We start from the raw sequence: 22,999 nt of genomic DNA on the forward strand, positions 1-22,999 counted from the left end.
CTGTTTTCATTCTTCAATGTAAAGAAACACATAAATAAGCAAAGAATTAAAAAAATAAAAAAAAAACCCCAAAACCTGGAATATTTCAATTTAAAGATACTTATATTTGAAATGCTAAAACCATTTTGGAGCATGAGCAGCACTCATCTTTCAAAAGCAGGTTTTTTGTGTGAGTTACCCTGCCCCAAGCATGCCTGGGAACACCAGTGGTGCCAGGACCCAGTGTCTGACCATATGCTTTACTTCAGGTGTCAGACCTCCATGAGGGAATGTCTCTATATATTTGCACTTCTAAAAAACAAAAAAAAAAAAGGAAAAAAGAGAAGCCCATGCTTTGATTTCAAATCAGCCAGTTACAGGCCAAATTCCTGCACTGCAAGCACCAAAGTGCTTTCTTCCTTTCCATCAACACTCGTTTACCCTCAGAATGAATCTGCTTCTGGATGTTTAGCTGCCAAGTGGCACCACTGCCCACAGCAGGGACTTGCCCAGGCTCTGGGTGTTCCACAGGACCACCGTGCCCCGGGGTGCTCTGCCATCATGGGCAGGCACACTCAGATGTGCCTCCCTGAGCACAACACACGGCCCTGCAGCCCTGCTGTGCACGTGTGTCCCTGTGCTCCACGTCATGCTCCTCCACAATAATGCTCCTCTCTCCCTTCAAGGCAAGGCTGATTGCCTTTAAAACAGAGGTCCCCAATCAGAAGGATCTGCCCTCTCATTTGGCTCCTTGGAGATTCTCCAGTTTTCCAGCTGTCCAAAGGATTTCAACCACAGGGGCTGCTACTGGCTTGGGGAAAACAGGAAAAAAAAGTTGGTAGTAAAGGAGAAATATTAATACTTCAGTTCTGTCCTGTTTGTGCTCAGTTTGTTTCTGAACCTGCTGCATTTTCCCCCAGTGAGATTCCAGCGTTTAACTGTGCAGGGAAAAAGGAATGAAAATTGCATTGACAATCAAATGCATAAAAGAAAGAAATGGCAGCTCTGAAATATTCACAACCAACACAATTTTGATTAAAGAAAGAACTCTGTTTTTAATAGGGTTTTTTTTTTTTTTTGATCATTAAAAAAGTTTAAACCTGCATAGCAATCATTTCAAAAATAATTATTTAATGTTCCATAATGAAACTGTACACGACCTAGTCCCAGCGACAGCGGGTGCCGGCGGTCGGGTCGGGCGGGGCGGAGCCGCGGGCGCGGCCGGCGGGGCGGGCGCTCGCTGCCGGCGCCACAGTCCGGCTCCCACGGGCGAGGGCGGCTCGGCCCCCTCAGCAGCGGCCTCAGAGTCGTTCGATGTCTCGGTACTTCTTCCTCAGGATGGAGACCTGATCTTTAAAGAGGACGGGGTCGAGCCTCATCTGCGAGTGGATCAGCGGCATATAGCCAAACCAGCTGGCAAAAGTGTTCATGCAGCTCTGCCGCTGGGCAAAGTGGTCGGGGTCGGCCCAGCGCGAGGCCCGGGACGTCTGTGAGGGGAGGAGAGCAGAGATCAGTGACCCTTGGCACACAGGATGGTGGGAGTGCTGGGAAGGGTGGGAATGGACACGCGGCTCTGTGGCGGCTGGAATCTGCTTTGGGGGCTCAAAGAGGGGAACAACACCCTGCCCACAGCAGATCCAGTGGTGCTGAGCTGGACATCCCTGACTTCCCAGACAGCAGGGGGGGGCGGCACACGGCAGTGTGGAAACATGAGTTGGACCATGAGCCAGCCTGTGGAACACAAGAGCCACAAGCAGCGCTCCCAAATCTTGCCAGCACTATATTTCACCCTATCCCTCACTCTTCTTTTCTTCAAACCCTCCAGCTATTTCAGAAATACAACAAGTTCTTAAAATCCACCAGGAAAAACAGAAGGCCATTGCTTTCAAGCAGAGGTGCACACCCAAGGCCAGGCCAGTTGCTGCCCATGGTCTTCAGCCATAGGAGGAAAACAATTATTCAGGGTCAAACCCAAACTTTTGCAATTCAGATCTGCAGGAATTTATAAACAAGTAATTTCAACCAGCTTGTAACTTAGATGTCCTTATCTGCTTGGCATTACTGTGTAGGTGCCCTGCAGTGAAAAGGAAGGTGCTTCCAGGAATCCCTCTGGCCAAGTCCAGCGCATCAGACAGCACTGTCTCACAGACTCAAAAACTGAACTGGAGTCCCACACTACATCATATTTAACTCTGACCCAAGGAAAACACCATAGTCTTTGACTGCATACATGCAAAATATTCTGCATGATTTTCCAAAGTTCTGGACAGCTGTAATCCCTGTGGATGTCCATTGAAACTCAGCAGCTCTGGAAAAAAAAGGCTTTAAAGCTGCTGTTATTCATTGTCTGTCCCTAAAGAACATTTATAAACCTAATAAAACTATTATTTAAGATAAAGCATGAATGTTGAGAACCTAGGGTTTTTTTGCACCACTTCCCATGCATTTCTCTATAGCACTTATGTTTCCACTATACTTTAAAAACAAATATAAGTTGATAAAGTCAAAGGATGTAAATTAAAACATGAAGAAACAGATAAAGTCAGGGACTTGCCAAATGACTGTGATACCAGACTTGATCTTGGTCCAAGGCCTGTCCAGTTTAGCTCAGGGGTAGGTTATAATGTGCACTGATTACAGCCTCCTGATTATACAGAGCCACTAAAGAGCAAGTAAAAGCTTGTTGCTAGAGGATTATAGCAGGTATTTTGGCCATTAACACTGAATTTCCATATGACTATTCATCTCTGTCACAACACTGAGGTTATGTTAATTTTTTATTTGTCTTTCAAGGAATTATGAACATGGTCCATTACATTTCCCAAAGCTGCAGGAACAACTTGTCTTTAGGAGAGAGTTATAGTTCATGGCTGACTCGAGTCACCCGTGCTGTAAGATGAAAAATGAATGCTCCAGCTTTGCCAAACAGCCAAAGCACAGCCCTGTGGAAAGGTGAAGCTGAAGCTGGAAGCAATAGGTACTTTCTGGATGGCACCTTCTTGTTCACAGAAGGTCTCCTGGGCACCCAGATGAGTCAGAACTGCTGAATGCTACCAATGCTACCTCAGGTGCAAGCACAGTGACACAGAGATAATGCAGTTTACAAACTGGCATGGCAACTCCCCAAAGATCTGAGTCATGCTACCAGGAGAAAATGGGAGGGGAAAACTGAGGGTCCTTCTTTCACCTGCCCCCAGTAATGGTGATGCTGTTTGCACTGAGATCACTGTCACCCTGGCAGCACAGATGGGAGGCTGCTCAGGACCTGCAGGTTGTGCAGAACTTGCTATTCCCCTCATTGTTCTTTCACACAGGGTAGGAGGCCAAGTGTCCCCACACTACCATGTATCCCTGTTACTAGAGGTACTTCTGCAATGACAGAAGGCTTATCCAGTATCTGGAAGAGGACCTAAAACAAGTACTTTGGGCTGCTAATGAGTGATGACATGACTGTGGGATAAAATGTTCCCTGTGGGGAAAAAACACTTGCATATCACAAATTATCTCTGTTGTGACAGTTCAGTGTCAGTGCTTGAATCACACTATATAATTTAAAATAGTACAGGACAGCCTGGTACATTACATTAATTAATAATAATAAAAAATAGAAAATCTTTCTAGAATTTACTTATACTTCTGGCATTCCATGACTAGGTCTTGGGTCTAGAATACTTACTTAGAAAATTAGGGTTTAACTGGAATTCAGTCACCACAATCATCAGTTTCAGGAGTTTGGGATCACCATGAATAACAGCATGTCAGAAAACTATGAAGGGAAGCAGCATTCACAGTGGATGTTTGCCAGTTTTCTTTTTTCTTCATTATAATAAGCATATCTAAAGTCCATTCACAGTTCTGCTAAACTAGAAACTGCAAAAATATTTGACAGAATTGTATCATCACTCTGTAAGCCTAATCTAGAAGTGAACCTGTTATTAACCATTATCAATACATCCCAACTGCTAAAACATGCTGTGATTACATACCTGTCCCATCATGGTCTCCTTATACTGTTTTTTCTGTGTTACTTTGATTGGAGGCAATTTAGTCACGGCTGACACCAAAAAATTCATTAGAATATCCTCACAATTGGCCAGTTGGTCCACCATATTCTTTAGGCTGGCAGGCAGGTAATGAGTGTACAGGTAGTGATAATATCTGAAAAGCAACAGCAGTGTTATTAATACAAGTCACTGGGCTTTCAGGTACCCAGGACATTTCTGTCTCAGTTGAGACCCAAGTTTTGTACTCATCTCCCAGTATAGCACTTCCTTTCTTTGGTTTCACCCTCCAACAAGAAGGGAAAAAAACCCAGTTTCTCATCAAGACAATAAACACTGCTAAAGGAGAAAGAGAACATGTACTTTTTTTGCAACCACGTTGAAGGAAACAATGTGAGCCTAAGTATCAAGATAATGGACAAGGAGGAATAAGAGCCCCACTGTGGTACAATGTGATAACCAACACTGATGAATTCATCCTCCCTATTTTCTTTCCAAACGGTTCAGTTGGAAAGAACTTGCATTAAAACTGCCCTACTACTGTTCTCATTGTTGAAATTATTCTCCTTTGGGTCTTTATCATCCCCTGTGGCCTGTCTTCTCCTTTGTGGAGGTGTGGATTAAGATTCCAGAATTTTCTTTTTCTTTAAATGTAGAGAGGACTTTGGTCTGCTGAAGTTCTAACAGCATAGGTTTTCTCCCATATGCTGAACTGTCACATGCCCACTGTACTACATTTCTATAGTAGCCAGAAGACTCTGCAGTCTATAGCTGTCAGCCAACACATACCCAGAGCTGGTCTGGAAGTAACCTCCTTTCTGCTATGCTACAGGCCATTCAGCCAAGCAGCTTAATGAATTCGGGAACTCTTTGAAGTATGTAATTCCTGATGTTAAAAAGAGCAGTCCGACTGCCTCAAAACACAAGTGACTTCAAAGAGACCCAACAAGTGCAGTAATGATTACCAGATCCCCAGAGCTCAACCAAGAACTTAAATTATTACCCCATAAAAAGTAGACCCACTTACTATCTTTCCATTTTTTCCCTTCCCCAGAAGAATGTTCTTCACACCCCACCCCTCTTTACTATTTTGTTTCATACAGAAGAAGGATAGCAGATGCTCTGGATTCTTACTTGTGGTAAATAGCAGCTCCTGTCAAGACCATGGAATAGTCATTAGTCCATTTGGAGGTATACCCCCACCTTTCCTTAGTGTTGTCCCAGAAGTGACTGCGTGCAGGATAGCCTACAATCCTCTCTGGAAAGCTCTGCCAAACTGTAAAGGCAAAATCCACCTGTGGACAAAGGTACAGGACAAATGAATACCAAAACTGTTTCAACAAATGTCAACAAAACAAAATACTACCTTGCCACTAATTTGCAGTTCAAAATCTTGGAACTGTTGCAAAACAGTAATCCTGTGTATTCATCAGTAAATTAAACTGACTGCTTGACATTTTGCCCTATATAATTATGCACATTTTAATGGTTCCTGTTAAAGGGAGTCTAGAGCATCACAGCATTACATTAACATTTTCAAGCTTGCCCTTTACATATCAAACCTTTTCAAGTTACAGAAAGAATGGGTGTAGGTGCATGTATTTATACCTCAATGCAACACCAAGGGGTAATGGCCATATGGGAAACTGAAATAAATTTTTGCACATCCTTGTGCATTGCACCTTCCATTTTATCACTGTAACACAGAGTTTGGAAAATCAGGAGTCAAGCACTTTAAATGGTAAAGGTGGCTCAGTGAGAATAAAACAGACAGTCAGTGTGGAGTCCTTTTATATTTTCCAACTGTTTTGAGCCTTCTGAAGACCATGTCAGTCATACTTTCAAGACTATCAATATGACCAAAAAAGTTCAAGATATAGCTTAATAAAGAGGAAGATAAAATTCCCATTTAATTAAATGGCATAGGGAGCCTAAACTTTACGAAAAATGCTTTATATTGTATGAGACACAAGACTGTGTCAAATGCTGCCAATGGCATTTTTTTATTTTATTTTCTTGCTGTAAGTACTCCAATAACTGAAATCTCTGAGAAATGAGAAGTGACAGGACATTGATCCTACCAAACAAAATCTAGTGATATTAGGAAAGGGATGATCCGGGTAGTCTGCAAAAGGATTGTCAGCATGATATTTGAGAAGAGTTTGGTAAAAATATGTACGGAAAGATTTTATCAACGGTTCGCAGTCCCTACCCTTCAACTTAGATTTTGGATCTCAAGCTAGACTGAATTTTTTTAAGAGTTATACACAATTCTTATTATCCTATTCAGGCTCAAAAAAAAGAGGGCTTTGTTTCTGCACTGTACATTAGGTTCCCCTCAGTACCAGAGGGACCTAAACTTCACTCAAAAATCTTTGAAAAGCCTTCCAAGAATGCAGTCAAAGTTGAGGGTGTAGAGGTTAGGTAAAGAATAGCTGCTCTGAGAACAGTCCCATTTTGTGTTGATTACTGTCAGACTTCTCACATTTACAGTGTTTTTTTGAAACAGAAGAGTCACACATGGGCTGAAATACAAAGTTAGGGCCTGGTTATTTTCTTAGAAGTTGTTTCAAGGAATCTGAGGCCAACCAGAAAGACAATGTGCACAAATCAGTTACCGTTGTGATAGTTCTGATCTCATCCAAATCAATACCACATGAAAGAACTGAAGGGGTTTTTTCCCTATAAAGGCCTTTCCCATAAAATGTGACATCTGTTTTCTTTAGAGAAGTCTGAGAATCTCAAACTTAAATAAATAATAAAATTACTGCACCCAGTGCCCTCTCTTGTGCTTTTAACTATCTGCCATTGCACTAGGGAGATGCAGCAAAGCAACCACCCTAAGAGAAAACTCCCTTTATTAGAAAAGCCCCTCAGGTCTCATCCTAAGTAATTTCTAGCAGCACTGCCCCTCTTGGCTGATCCCCAGGAAAACCCAACCAAACTGGCAGTCTCTCAAACCTCTGTATCATGACCTAGGCTGATTCCTAATGACTTCCCCCACACCCGCACCTCTGTGACTGTGGAACAGCTCCTCTCACAGAACCATTACACGCCGTTCTGTTGAGCATGGAAAACCTTTACTGCACCGGGGTCAGACAGTCCAGAGGATGTCCCTGGTGACTGTTGCTCTCAATGGGAATGTGATTGTCTTTGACCATGTTTCTAAACTGGCTTTTCTGGGCCTTGTAGCTGTGCCATCACAACCCTCCGTGAGTAGCTAGTTTCAAAGGAAATGTCACATCACATTGGCGTAAGGTGTACCATAGGGGAACTGAAGCAATAGAGAGTTCTTTCTTCAGGGAGAGCCACCAAGCAGAGCTGCTGGTGGTGGCACCCTGGCAGAAACAGGCTGGAGCTGCAAGGTGGGTTCTAGAAAGAGCTGGCCAGCTGGTTCTGTCTGCAGCACAGGGACCAGGGGGCTTGCAGAGCAAATAGCCACTGGGCAAACACACAGGATCAGCTGTAAGTTGCTCACAGGAAACAACAAAGAAAGCAAAGCAAAGTAACAAAGCCACAAAGAAAAGTGTAGGCTGTCTCGGACAACAGCAAATATTTGTGCTTCAAAATGTTTAGGGTAAAACATGGCCAAGTCAAGTGAAAAACACTATTTATTTCATATTTCTTACATGTTCCAGAAGCCTGTATGACCCTGAAGTTTGTAGGATGACTAAATACCAGTTAAAACAAAACAAATTCCCACAAATCCTCAGGGAATCCACAGGCTGGATTGCTGAAAATACCCCATCAGTGCAATGAAGTCCCTTAGAGGTATTACCATGATCCCCAGGGCAGCTGAGATGGGACCCTTCATCCTGAGCCTGCTCAGTAAGTCCAGCCCAAGGAGAAATGTCTTTTATTGCTTTGGGGTTTCTTTGGGCTGTGCAGGGCTTTGCACACAAGTACTTTGGCAGCAGCCATATTCTTCCTCATCCAGCAGAAACTACCAAGGCGTAACATTGGTATCAAACAGGTTCAATGTCAACTATTTTTTTCATTTTTGAAGCAAAAGAGGGGTACCAAGGCTGCTTCTTGAACAGTCTAACCACAGCACAACATGTGTACAGGGGAGAAGAGCAGTTGTGATCTCATTCATTTAGAACAAATTCAGTGACATCTTAGGGTATAGCAGTGACTGAAGACTAATGTTACACATTTCTTCACTGACATATAAGTACTGGCAGCATCAGTGAAAGATCCTCATCACTGACAGAAATGCATTTTTATGTAGGTGAAGTGGGAGAGCAGAATGACCATGGACATGGAGGAAAAAAGGGAAAACAAAAGAAAATCGAGTTTTTCAAGCTATTCCCTGGCCATCATTAATAATGTATTTCCCAAATATTGCACTCTATATAAACTGTCATCGGTTTCCCTTGTGGTTCTCAGGAAGAGGTTCTAGAAATCAATACTCATCCCAGTTGTAAAAATTGGTTTTCTACAGTATTTTTCTTTTCTTAGTGCTATCTTGCTCTTGGCACAGACACTCGAGCATCTAAACTAGCAAAGATCTCCAATTTTATGGGCTGACACAATGGGGAAAGAGCATTCCTCAGTGAAATCTGCACTAGGGGGGCAATGCTGTCTTTTGGAGTGATAGCAGTCCCCCTCTGCTGACAAGCCTTCCCCCTCTACCTACACCCTCTACTGAAACCATGGTGGGGGGGGGAAAGCTACCCCAATCAGAAAAGTGAGAGCAGAATATTAAAGCTGACTGCTCTTGGCTGCCTACACCCGCCTGCAGCGATGTTACTAAAATAATAAAGAACGGAAGAACCATATGCTAATGATGAGCCAATTAACCAGGGCGAAAAGCTCCTCTGATGGCAGGCAGTGTCGGGGTTGCTGAAACAAGTGCAACACGATAAATCTGAGGAGTGTAGCTGGAAATCTTGTAACATTTGCTCACTGGCAAAGGCAAGAGAGAAGCGAATGTGCTGTGCTCAGGCTGAGCCCAGGAGCCAAGCAGACTCCCAAGGTGACAGAGAGCCTTACCTCAGTGGTTGAAAGCACGGTGTCCTCATCCAGGCTCAGCACTGCGTCTGTCACTATGTTGTCATAGGGTAGGAAGCGACTGCTCATAACCTGTGGGTATTCAAGGCAGGAAGGGAAGGAAATAAAAATTGCTTGAAGGACTCATTTCCAAGGCAAATACTCAATTTTATTCCTCACTCTTATTTCCTCTTGTCTGAGGTAGGTGGTATATTTCTGTCTGATGGAAAGGACCCTTCAGCTCAAAAGTGAAGGAGTGTCATTTCTGTCAGCCCAGCAGTCAGCCCATACCTTCTATCTGAGGAGCAATTTCTGAATAGACCTCTCTCTTTGCAGCAGACTGCTTTCCTTTAGTGACAAATTGCACTGGTCTGTACTGATAATTAGATGTACCTATAGCTTCTTTGTGGAGGATATTTTCCCTGGTGGCTAGGACTGTCCCTATGCTCTCCTACAGGGTGTGAGGATCAAAGGTAATGAATGCTGAGAAGGACTTTGCAGCCTTCATAAGCTTACACAGCTGGGAAACCAAACAGCCCAGGCTGTGTGGATGGATGTAATACTGCCAGGATGGTGCAACATTCTCCATCAGAAAAGGAGAATATGCTAAAGAACTCTAGCTTTTAAGGCTCAAATTGAGCTCTATCTGCATGAAGCATTATATAGGTATTGTAGCATTTCAAGAAGTCACATTCTTAAATGGCCTTCCAGTACCTGAAGGGAGCCTGAAAGAAAGATGGAGAGGGATGTTTTATAAGAGCATGTAGAGACAGCACAGGGGGAATGAATTCAAACTGACAGAGAGGAGGTTTAGATTAGGTATTAGGAAAAAATTCTTTACTGTCAGGGTGGTGAGCCACTGTAACAGGTTGCCCAAAGAAACTGTGGATGCCCCACCCCTGGGAATGCTCAAGGCCAGGCTGCACAGAGCTCTGAGCAGCCTGGTCTAGAGGGAGGTTTCTTCAGGAGGGTCGGCACTGGATATTCTTTAAGTCTCTTCAACTCACACCATTCTATATATAAAAAAACCTTTATCCAGAATAAGCTTTTTAAAGATATAGCAGGACAGTCCTCAAAGTAATAGGAAATAGATGGGAAAGCTGGGATCAAAAAGATAACAGCAAGAAATGAAAATCCATATGGTTTTTTTATCAGACTAAATAGCACCTTTTGAGAACTCATGAAGAATAACAAGGACACAACACAGGTTATTTCCCTCATTTACTAGGAAAAATAGCCTGGTTAGTTACTAGACTTCTTTACCAGTTTACTATGCCAAGAGAACACTTCAAAGGTGAAGCCCAGTAAGAGGAATCCACTGTACAGAAACAGGGACATGGAGAAGTTTTACACAACCCTCCTAATTGACATGGTCAGTTCTACATCCCCTGCAACCTGTTTGGGAGCAGGTCTTTGGAATCTATGCCTTGATTCAGAGAAAGATCCATCTCCATAATCAAGATGTTCCCAATGTCTGTCTGGAGAGCACCCCTTCATCACTGTGATGGTCTCAGTCCAGGGAGGCAGGGCTCTGATGAAGAGGTGATCTGCCTGGTGCTGAGGGTTTTGCTTTGCTTACACTAAGATGAAGCAGAGCAAGCAGCAGCAGGAGATCCATGTTCTCATCCCTAATCTTTTACGGACTGCGCAAAAATTTTAAATAGTACAACAGTCAGGACTTGCCATGTATTTTTTTAATAGCTAATGTACCATTTTATAAAATGGGCGTTATAATATTTGATTTCAAGGGAAGAGTGAAGGTTTGGTAAAGGCAGACCGCCATGATCAGCTGCATGGAGTACTGGTGCCTGCCAGCAGGCCTTGGCCAAGTTTGGAGATGAAAAGCAGTTCCTTTGTCCAACCTTTGAACCTTTGCTCTGGCTCTGCAAACTTGGTCCGAAAAACCAGCTTTGCACATAAGAAGCCATTTGGCATTTGCTGGGATATTAGAGGGAAGAAACTGTCCACTATAAACACACCTTTATGTACTCAGGAGACTAATTTGTAATCTAAACAGTGCCTGGGGCCAATTTCTACAAACATTATAGTACTGGTCAGAGATTTCTCCTCTATCTCACCTCTGCTAGTTTTACAAAAAGAAAATAAAAACACCCAGAACATTCAAAAGGCTCAGAAATCTCTACAACCTTTCTTTGCCCTGCAGCAATTCTCCTGATACTGTTTATATGGCTAGCTAAGGCCAAAGCCTTTAGCTGCCAACCTTGCAGGGCTCTCTGTCTCTTCTTAGCATAACAAGGAGAAAAGACCAAAGACAAGATTACAAATTCAAAAAGGGGTTGTACAGGCAAATCAGCTAAAAGTTCCCTTTGCCAACACAGAGCTGTGAAGCCAGCTGACAGAGACAGCACAGAGGTCCAGCTCAAATCTGTTTCAGATTCTAGAAGCAAAAAGTCTTGCTTGTCTCAGGTCTTGCATTTGGAAAGGATTCATCCACTTAAGTGAGAATTTAAAAAAACTCTATTTTCTCATCTGATGGCATCTATTTTCACTTTGTGAAAGTACATACAAGACGTGTGTGGCACAGCAAGAGACAATATGGTGATTTTGTTCCCACACAAGTGTTCCATGTCCCTTCCCTTTTTTTTTTGATGGCAGCAGTACCTCTCCCCCTTTTTTTTTTTTTTTTTATGGCAGCAGTACCTCTCAAGGCCATAAAACAAGATACTTTTCAAAGGCAAGTTCTCATTTTAACTCAGCTTTTGAGTCCACAGCTGACCCCCAAGTCTTGCATGTGACTTCTCAGACTCAAGGAGTGCAGCTGCATCACTACTTTCATGCACCTGCAGAGAGATGGAATCTCCAACGATGGGGTCAGCACTCTCTGCTGCTGGGGTCACATTTCAAAACTGGGTCCCACCTGTGAATCTCAGATTCAAGGCATTAATTGCCATGCTGATGATTTCTGAGTGCACAGGGCCCATGCATGAAACACAAATCTGCAACTAAGCTGGTACAAAAGGCCAAGGAATAGAAGGGAGCTGTCATTTTGTTGGGAACTACAAAGCTTTCACCAAAGCCACTGGAAAAGTCAATTCCCGTCCCGTCAGAGAATGCAGGCAGCCTTTTACCATGCTCCTCTCCACCTACCTTGCTTTCTCCTTCAATGACTATGACAGGCACAGAAGTGGCAGGCCAGCGGTGTTTGGCTGGGAGGGGTTTATCACAATTCCATAAAACAATAATCTGAAAGAGAATATTGGACCACGATCAAAGACTTTTGTGGCAACGGGGCCCATATTCTAAGGTCTCAGATTTCCAGACATACATGTTAAATTCAAGTTAGGAATTTCAAAATCCAAAGCAATGAAACAAATCTGGATAAAAATAACACTTCCTACATTGATTTCACCAAAGCCAACTACTTGCAATATATGTCCTCTCAGGCAAATATACGTTGGACAGGAACTTGGGAAGTCTCTGTCTCAGCCATATGATACAGATGTGACTGATTTACTGTGGCTCTCATTAAAGGCAAAACCCCTTGTGACACTCCACTGCAAGAGGGTGCTCCTACTGAACTCCCCAGGGTTTTATTTAGAGAAGCCAAAATCCTGGCACTGATGAGATTAAATGTCACAGCAGGAGGAAGGAAGATCATGTAACAGCTCTTGAGGCATAGGCATCCTTGTGCAGTTTGCAGCACACACACAAAGTTTTTAAAGTGTACTCATTATTTTACCTGTCTCATGTAGCAATGTAATTATTATCTGTATTCCACTCCCATTATACTCAGAATTTTTATTTCCCATGCATGTAGGTCATAGACCATAGAAATCTCAGAGGAAAGAAACATCAGAATTTAAACAGGGAGTTGAAACAGGGCTGAGTCACTAGGCTCCACATTCCTGGCAGAGTGGTTTGTCTCTGCTGTGACTGACAGCCAAACAGTGCTGCTTACCTGTGCACAGTACTGGGACTTGGCTACAGCAACCAGGAGTTTCAGCACAGGCTGAGATTGGGAAACCAGGGGAGTTACTGCGTGGATAACGGCAGTGAATGTGGAAAGAGGCTTCAGACCTGAAGTGAAGAGAGATGTGTTCAGTAAAGACAAAATCGCCCCAGTTATTACAGATTAAAGGCCTTTGGGGATGGAAAAAACAATCTGCACTTAATGCAAACCTTGCCAGGTTTTTTTAGGTCATCTCCCTTCCTCTCAGATACCAGATGCTTCAGAGGAGATCACACTTCCCTTTAACTCCCACTCTGAGCCTTTAACTTCCACTCCGAAATACCGGACTCCAAAACAATTATTTCCTTTTCTTACTCACTGTTTCCACAGATGTTCTGTTATCTTTTTTTCATCCAGTTTGTCCCACAATATTGACATCTAGTTTGTTCACCCAAACGTCTTTCTCGACACAGGCTCTGTTTTGCTGCCTGGGTCTGGATGCTTGATGTTTTTTTACAGATTATCTCCACAAATTCCAGAAGCTTAATCATTTTCCTCAGTTCCATTACAGCCTCTGTCAGATTTTTGCTCTTTCTGAGTTGATTCCTATCCACATGCATCTTCAATTATATCCTGAACTGATAATTCTGCTTGCATCCTTGCCTTCCATTTTTAAATTTTTGTCTTGCTATGATTTCCTTTTTTTGCCTGGAATAACACATCCTACTGGCACCTACCCTTCATTACTGCTCTCAACCTCATCTAAATTCATCAATGTGGGGGTCATAGTCCTTTTTCATCAGAATTAGCACAGAAACCTTCTTCTCCCTTTTTTAACACAGTAACTGTCAATTTTTAGAAGGTGAGCAGTACAGATCCACACAAGTGGGATGGCAGGGGCTGAGCCAAAAGTAGCAGCAGTCTGGTAAGCAGGATCCCTTCAGCCTGGAGGCACATTTGCCTGCAGAACTCATTGTTCAAGCTCTGCTTCAGGAAAAAGCCATGAACCTAAGCCCTATTCATTCCTTCTAATGGGATTCATATGAAGACACATAGTAGGCAGAGTAAATCCACACCAATAAAAAGTGTCATGGGTAAATTACCACTTTTCCAATTTGCCAAGCAGAAATAAACAAAGGAAGGAAAAAGCTATTCCTCTTATGTCCCCTCCAGCCATGAATGGGTCAGCAACTCCAGCATTAATTACCAGCAACTGAAAAGTATGAGGGAACATACTTTTTTTTTTTTTTTTAACAATCTCTGCAAGCAAGAGGCACACGATGCATGTTGATGAGTCAGAGATGTTACAGTCTACAGTGGGCAGTGAAGACTGTGACAGGATAAATGAAAGGCATCATTAACTAGAAATGAATGGTAAGTCACTTGGCACGTGGTACTCAAAGACAAAACTTCAAAATTCCACTAGAAATTCCAGATGATACTACATTATAGATAGAATTCACTCACCAAGATTAGCATAGTAGTAAGGAAAATCTCCCAGATATGAGGAATATTGTGGCAGTACAAATAACCCTCCAGGATGTTTGTTCCATATTAAGCTGTTACGTGATATGTGCTTAAATATTCTGTCCTGAATAATCTGGAAAACAAGAGAAGTAATGATTTTTAAATAGACTGTCATAGTCACTCGTAGAAGCTTCAAGGACTCCAGCTGACTGGAATCATCACCCATTCTGCAAAAAGCTGAGGCACACAAATTACTAGACACTCCTCCTTGATCTCTCTTAAAAGGACTCAGAACCTGCACACTCTGACACCACTTCAGCAGCTCGGGCTTTGTGCCATAGGTTTTAGAGCACCTGATTAGTCTCTCCGGACATGGGGACCATACAATTTATTGCATTTTATATTTCAAGTCAAATATTTTGTCTGTTTGAGTATCTTAGCAGTCGTAAGCCTGATTAGTTCATTGTCAGCTTTACTATCCAGAACTTACAGAAGACAATTATTTGAAGATGGCATTAAAAAGGCAGATAATATTAGGAGATAAGGAGAGTATTCAAAACCAAAAAGACTTTCAGCAAATCAGGCTGCATTAATGACTAAATTTTTCTTAATTATAAAGGGATATTAGCATTCAGATGCATCACTGATCCCACGTCTCAGTTCTGTAACAGTTCCTTGTTGGATGAAAGAGATGATCTTTTTGCAACTACTGTCTGACTACATAGGGGGCCAGAGATTCCTAGATTTTTGAGGTCAGAACAGATTACTAGGTCATCTACTTTTTCACCTAGAATACCACAAGCAAAAAAAAGAAAAAAAGATACCAGGCCATACAATTAGTGTGTATTTATGAAATTACAGTTGCTTCACATCGGATGCCTGATTGCAGGAACAAGAGTGGTCCTTACAGTGATGGGAAATCCTTTAAACTTCCTGCAAAGGCAAGATTCAGTGGCGGGAATCTCTAATAGGACAAATGCAGCCTCCAAAGAAGGTGCAACTTTCTAAGTGCAATACACTCTTGGGCCACATATTCTTAGAGATTTGCCTTCCCTTGGAGCATTTGAAGTTAGCAGGTCTTGAGATGGAATCCTGCAAATGGCCAGTGGGTAGTGAAGGATGAATTTTCCCCCAAGCTGGCTAAGCAGGAATACCTTGCCTTCTTTGAAGCTCATCTTTTGTTTTTATGAGGTTTCCATGTAACTGGCAGTTTATGCAGTATACAGGGCTTGAGTGTCAAGAACATGTTGGTTGTTCTAACCCAATGTCTCTGGCCTTAACACAGATGTATCTGGGTGAAACTTCATGTCTCTGAAACGGAACTGAAATGTAGGAAAACCAAAAAAGCAAAAAGACCCACCACAAGAAGAACAAAAGCAGCTGTTGCAGTCTAAGCAAGCTAAAATCTCTGTAAGCTGCTAAGTTCAGGGACATTTGGTCAATACATTAATAAATATTGCCACAAGCAGCTGTTTTCCTGGAATTTTTGATTGCCATAACAAGAAAAAATTAAAACACCAGTTACACTGTGTTAGACAATCCACTGCTGGTGGCAATACATGTACTGCTAAACTGGGGCAGATGTTAAATGCATGCTTTTCTGAATTTTGCCTACAGCCAATTACCATAGCTAATATGCAGTAATTCACTCACATGAGTAAGTTAATTTAACTTTTTGTTGTGGAATAACAGACTTAGGACTGTAATGCCATCACTGACAAGAATGTATCTGAATATTTGTAGTTGAGAAGTTAGGTGTATCAGTTGTCAGATCTCCCACATGGCAGTTGGGACAGGATAAAACACAGACAATGACTGTTGTTTACCCAACTGCAAGTTATGCCTCTGAACAAGAGAGAACCTGGAAAGTATTTATTTTTGAGTGTTTAACACAAAGCATAAATACTGCAGCTCCTCCCTCTTGCTGTCCCAGAACTGGGGCAGAACTTGACAAGTAGAAGTCTGTAAATTTGCCTGGCCAGGAGGTTTACACAGGCAGTGGAGCTTTCTGGGGCACTGGTAGCCAGCAAAGCTGCAGGGCAAACACGAGGCTCATGTTCCGCGCCCCAGCGCGCCCAGAGCCAGCGCAGCTCCAGCTCCAGCGGGGCAGAGCCCCAGTGCCACAGCAGCACCGGCTGCCTGGGAGCCCCTCAGCCTCCCAAACCTAACCTGGCTGCTCCTGCATCCTCCTGGGGAGCTGCTGAGGTGGTGCACCACAGTCAAAAAGGCAGAACTAATTCATCACTCTCCTGGGCCTACGTATGAAACATAGCTGTCTGTCAGGACAGAGGGGGAAAACCTGGCAGAAAGACAACTAAAAAATGTAAAAAAAAATAACATGGAGGACACAAGGAATTAAAGTATCGAGTGTACAGTATTGCACATATTGCAGAAACAGCCATCTACCTGGTCTCTCCAATGATGAGGCATGACAGGAAGTTTAATAAGAGAAGAAAGGGGTTAGAATCTCTGGCAAGATCTCCTTCTTCTTTTTGGAATGCATTAACAGTCCAGTATTTTTGTCTCACTCATCCTCACACTTCAAAAAGTTCACATATTGTCCTAATCATTGCTGCATTTCTACAGGCCCTAGCCAAGCATCCAGCATTTATTTTCTGTACTTTGTGCTGTCCTTCTCTCCTCCTCTTCCTGAGTGGAGAACTGGGGATGCTGTGCAGGGATGCTTTGGGTTTGCTTCAAGAGAAGATGAAGCTGAAGAAGTGCAGATATGCTGGAGGATGAGTCCAGTGGTACCTGCAGCAGCCACTGCTGCACTGCCAGAGCTTCTACTCACCAGCCTGCAGCAGACACTGGTGAGCATCACTGCCTAACCCACTCCTTGTCCAAGATACTGGGCAGCTCGTCTGTGCCTGCCACAGGGTGTTGCTGGCCAAATGATTCAAACATCTTATTTTGGCTATCAGCTGCTTGGCTTAGGCCACTGTGCTGGGGTAGAGTTCATTTTCTTCACAGTGGCTGCTATAGGGCTGTGGTTTGGATTTGTGCTAAACACAGGGCTGACACTCTTGAGATGTTTTTGTTATTGCTGAGCAGGGCTTGCACAGAGCCAGGGCCTTTTCCGCTTCTCATATGGCCATGGTGGTGAGGAAATTGGGGGTGTCTGGGAGGCTGGGAGGAGACACAGCCAGCATAGGTGACCCAAACTGGCCTAAGGGAAATTCCAGACCAAATGACATCATGCTCAGGATATAAAGTGAAGGGAAGAAGGAGGAAGAGGAAGACATTTGGAGTGATACTGTTTGTTTCCTAAAGTCAGCATTACACACGATGGTGCTTGCTCTCCTGGAGATGGCTGAACACCTGCCTGCCAGTGGGAAGCAGTGACTTAATTCCTTGTTTTGCTTCATTTTTTAAAGTAGCTTTTGCTTTCCTTATTAAACTGTATTTATCTCAACCCATGAGTTTTCTGGCTTTTACCCTTCCAGTTCCCTCCCTGACCCCACTGATGGGAGAGTGAATGAGCAGCTCCTGGGGCTTGGCTGCTGGCTGGGGTTGAACCACAACAGCCACCAAATGCTGTGAGATGATCAAGGAACTTAAAATGTGATTTAAGGTTTCCAGAAGTGTGCAGAATAAAGGGCTGTGATGTCCTTGCAGACATCTGATTTGGTGAAGACTTTTTCTGTGCTGATATCCTCAGACAGGGACATACACTGGCACTGCTGTTAGTGGCCAAGTGATTATTCTGATGATATCTAGAATCATCAGAGCACTCTGACACAACAGTATTACAACAGAAGATGGATCACATCCACATGTGATCCTGCTAGGAATTTACTTCCAGACATTAGATTTTCAGAAGAGGATATACTGCTTGCAGGCTTCAGACAACAAGAGTCACTCTCAACTGTATTAATCCTTTCCTTAGGAAAGTTAACATGGAACTTTACTTAGGAAAGCTGAAATGTGAAATGGGTGAAAAGAGAAGAGTCCCTCTTAGCTGTCTCAAAAGATTGAGAGTCCTGAATTAAAAAACAACAACAACAAAATCTCAAACCAAAATCAGTCTCCCAAACAGATGAAAAAACCCAGAACATCAATACCAGGCATACATTAATTGGTTTCATTAAACTAAATCTTCTGGGAAGAATTTTGTCTTCACTTTGTTTTTTCTGCTTTGAGCAGAAACTCCAGCTTGCTGGTTACCCATCTGCTTCAGCTTCAGAGGTTTTGCTGTCCCTTGGGCTCCTGAAACCACATGGGCCAGTGTGTCCCAAAGCAGCACCAAAGACACATGTGTGAGCACTGGAACTTGATGTGATGGACACCAAGGCTGTGGGAGCTGCAGGTTATGTACCCTGGAGTCCAGAGCCAGCACAGGAAGGAGAGGGGCAGTGGGGACAGCTCTGTGCCCCTGTCCTTTTAGCAGCCCCTAACAATAACAGGACACATGCAGGGAAGGCAGAGGATGAGTGAGGCACCTGATGGACCCTGGGAACACTTCTGTTAGGGTTAATTAAACTGTGAGCAATGGCACATGGTCTTCCACCTTTGTGAGTCTGATCCTGGTATGGGCTGTGGTAATTATCAGTACCTCATCAGTGCTCATGAGGAGTTTGAGGATGAAGAGCAGTCGCCAACAGGCAGCACAGATGAAGACATGCTCTTCTGAGGGCAATGGGAGCATTGTGAGGATAGCTATGCCAGGGGCTCTGCAAATGTTCCCTGGCTGATTTTCTTCACTGGCATGGAAAAACCTAAGGGACTGCCTTGCAGCAGCTGGAGATTGATCAGCCATGGGCACTCATTTGCAGTTTTCAGGGAGAAGTAGGTACAGCAGGAAATGTGGAGTCTTAACAACTGTGCATTTCAACTGTGCACAAAGACAGGTGCAATTGCAGAAGCATTAGCATAAGACGAATGCATTTGCACCTACAAAGTGAGCCCTTTTCAGTGGTACAAATGTGTCAAAAATTTATGTGAAAAATTGCAAAACAGTTAGAAATGAAACCTGCTTTTGAAATTGCAGCCTGGGCCCTACTTCTGAAGAGCCTTTCATCTTTCCTGTCTTTCAATTCAGAAAGGATTCTCTTCACATTTGAGATCATCTGTCTCCTCTTTTAAGAGCAGTCTAATTATGATTATCTATTAAGAATTTATAAGAATGATCAGGCCTTTCCTGTGTGTGAAGATAACACATAGCATTTACAACCCCCCCTTTTTCTTGAGCCAGATCAATATCCCCATCAAAATGTTAAGGAATGGTTAAGGAGGAGCTCTACAGTAGCATTATTTCCAAAAAGAATTCCAGAAAGGTTTCTTAAGAAATACATTTACTACCCATGACAAGGATAGTGATTCATAAGCCATAAAGCCTTGCAAAGTCAAGATCACACATGACAACTTTTCCATGTGTTGGGTAGCTTCCATTTTTCACCGTGTCAGTTTTCTAATGTGGATTCTGATAATGAAGAAAGTATTTCCTTAGGGGAGAAAACTCATCAGGATGCTGAGCTTTTTTCCCAGTGACCAATTGCATGTCATGAAAACCAAGGTCTGAAGCCAGCTGAGGACAGGAGCAGTTGGACAGGTATGGAAATCTCACTGCTTGGCAAGGTCTCAGACAATTTTTACTTACCTCTAGTGTAGTCAATACAATCTTCTCAACTGAAGAAAAATAAGCCTCCCACAAGAACTGTGTCTGCTGTCTAAGTGCTAGGATTTTATCCTGATGGATAGACCTGATTGTAGAAGGAATCTGTAATACAAGATGTAATATAGTCAGAAGCTTTAGAAACAACACAATCTCATCAAATTAATATGCTGCTGACAAGCCCTCTCCTCCATTAGCAGGTTGTACAGCTTCAGCACTCCAGTCCAATGGAGATGTGTGTCAACAGTTAAAGCCTTGATGTAAAACAAATGAGACACAACCCTTTATAACCTCTGATACTGAATATATTAATTTTTTTAATCTGCTTTCTTTTAGTTTTTGATTGTTTATGGTAATGAGTGGTGTGGCATAGTAAGGAGCTCCTCCATGCAGTCTTCATGCTTTTCATCCCACAAAACTCCTCATGGACTAGTATTTTAGCTGAGAGTTCAACAATAATCCCCACATTCCAAGTATATTAATGGGATCTGGAATTGCATTTACCACATCATGGCAACACTAAGTGTCCTAAGGAAAACACAGCAACACCTTAAGTAAGACTCCACTTTTTGGGAGCCTGTGGATCAAACTGCATTTTAGTAATTACCTTAGGTGGAAAGAATAACATCTTCCACAGCATCTCTTATTCATGAGGGAAAACAGTGCTTATTTTTGCCCTCTTTCCACAATCTACACATTATTGTTGTATAAGCTGCCTTCTAAATAAACCCTAAATTGTCCTGCTGCAGCACTTTTCCATTAATAAATATAACAGCTCACTAGAACACAAGGGAAAGGCTTTGTGTTACATCTTTCACCATCCCCTTGTCCTTCTCAAAACTAAGGTGTGTATATGCCATTTTTAAACTTTGGACATTGACCAAGGCCTCCAGTACAACTTGGATGATGCAAAGTGACATTATCAATGGGATTTAACTGAAATTTGCTTCAGTGATGAGAGCTAGTCACAGCACTAGAAAGGCATTTAGAATATGTTGCTGCTTTGTGATCATCTTTTTCTAGAAATGAACAGTTGTGTTCACACACACACAATCACTCAATCACTTTTGTGATTTCTAACTGGAATCACAGAATTGTTTAAGATAAAAAAGACCTCTAACCTCATAGAGTCCAACCACTAAATTATGCCAACTTTTTCTTAGACACTGATTTCTCATAAATCTTTTACCTGAGTCATTAGTTTTAAAAGCAAATACCTGGGCTGTGTATATGGTCCTTGTGCATTACAGCTTATTCAGAAGTTTGCCTGCATCCCACCACATTCAACCCTTTCCTGACCAAAACACACTCTGCTCATTCCTAAAATATTCTGAGAAGAAGCGGTGACTATTATTTGCTTTAACGTGTTCCCAAATGAAATGATTTCCCATGAAACCTCTTTCCTGAAGAAAATTTGCAACTTTAAAAATTTATAAGTAAAAAATTTTCACAAGAACCACCAAATTCTTTACTTGCAGAGTTTGCAACCAGGTCTGGACACTTTGCCCATGGCTCCACTGGGTGCAGTGTCAGATGGGCCAGTATTTGCTCTCTCAGCCCTTCAACTCTTAGACCACCATCTTAGAGACACTGCTAATGTAAAAGAGACTTTGGGCTTATGAGAGAGTTAGCACTGCAGCAAGGTGGAGAGCAGAAGATAGTCAGATTGCCCAAGATGCTGCTGTATTTCCCTCCCCTATAGGCCCTTTAAGTAAAACATAGGTCTTTAGGTAAAATACTCCCTGCAAAAGTAGTAAGAAAGACAGAACCTGAAAACATGTATTGGCACATGTCTAAGAGATCACATCACTATTCACGATGTGTTCCAATAAGTAGAAGGATAATAAACGTTACCTGCACTGGCTGCACAGATGTGTATTAATCACACCCAGAAACATTATTGGTAGCAAAGACAAAAATAAAGTCACTTCTTAGTGGCAATACAGCATTTTCTCAATAAACATTTAATTGCAATATGTGCAACCTTGTGTAGGGTGTATGCACACGTGTATAATTCACCCATAAAATCAATTCTCAATTCCCACTACACCTTATGAAAGGGAATGCTGCTCTGACTACAGAGGTTACTGCACAAAGTTATGATTTTACACACCATACCACACACTGTGTTTGCTCCTGAGTGACAGCAAACACAGTGTCAAGGTTAAAAAGAGCCTTGATGGGGGCTATGTTACAACAGCTGGAAAGAAAAATCAGAGCTCCTATTTTAAATGCATTTGCCTATTAATCTACTTGTTCAGAAAGACAGGTGGGGAAAATGATGTATTAAAACTAATCCAGCATGATTACACTGGAATTATTAGAACTTTAATAAAAGGTCATTTCAGCAATGAGTAGGGGGGAGGGAAAAAACACCCTGCACAAATAAATGCAGAAAAGCTCCCAGCACTATGATGAGGAGAATATGCAAATAAAAACATCCGAGTTGCTCTCAAACAGGAAATGAAAAACTGTAACATAACAAAAACATTTCCCAGAGCAGACATTCAGGCCTTCTGCCAGCTCTTTAAAAACACTGTTAATAACAGTGCAGTAGCTGTTCAATATGGAAGCAGCTGTGTGAACGAAAGGCACGTTACCGGAAAACATGAAGATCAGCAAATTATTATTATTTAAAGAGAGACATAATTTTGCTCAGAAAAAATGTGCTGTCCACAGAAGCAAAAATCAAATGGCTCTGTTATATTTGCAGCTTGTATGACATTAAGTAGAATAGGCACTCCATGCAAGGCTTGCTAGGCCAGCTCTTCACAAATATTTACTTCCTTAGACAAGCTAACAGCCATGTGATGACATTGCAAAGATACTTTGTTTTGGGTTGCCACCACACCTGTACCTTTGAGGGCTTCTCTCTGGGGAGGACATGAATTTCAAGGATCTTAAAAAAAAAAAACAAAAAAACAAAAAAACAACCAAAAAAACCCAAAAAACCCAAAAATTACTGTTAGTGGCTCCTTTGTGCTTATTCCAGATCTTGTGGATCTCAGCCTTATGCTGGACAATGGCACTTCAGAA

At 42.4% G+C, this 22,999-nt stretch overlaps 1 protein-coding gene across 1 annotated transcript in view; it reads right to left on the minus strand.

Moving 5' to 3' along the window:
• Nucleotides 1-1,008: 1,008 nt before the first annotated feature.
• Nucleotides 1,009-22,999, minus strand: part of EXT1 (exostosin glycosyltransferase 1) — a 176,011-nt gene continuing 154,020 nt past the window's right edge. Inside the window, exons 4-11 of the mRNA XM_009087744.2 lie at nt 19,949-20,068; nt 14,350-14,482; nt 12,892-13,010; nt 12,081-12,176; nt 8,976-9,065; nt 5,115-5,275; nt 3,966-4,137; nt 1,009-1,466 (exon numbers count right to left, since the gene is read on the minus strand). Coding sequence (XP_009085992.2) covers nt 1,281-1,466; nt 3,966-4,137; nt 5,115-5,275; nt 8,976-9,065; nt 12,081-12,176; nt 12,892-13,010; nt 14,350-14,482; nt 19,949-20,068 — 1,077 coding nt within the window. The 3' untranslated portion in view covers nt 1,009-1,280. The remainder of the gene's footprint in view (nt 1,467-3,965; nt 4,138-5,114; nt 5,276-8,975; nt 9,066-12,080; nt 12,177-12,891; nt 13,011-14,349; nt 14,483-19,948; nt 20,069-22,999) is intronic.

The sequence above is a fragment of the Serinus canaria genome, chromosome 2 (genome assembly GCF_022539315.1).
Source record: "Serinus canaria isolate serCan28SL12 chromosome 2, serCan2020, whole genome shotgun sequence".
Taxonomy (NCBI): domain Eukaryota; kingdom Metazoa; phylum Chordata; class Aves; order Passeriformes; family Fringillidae; genus Serinus; species Serinus canaria.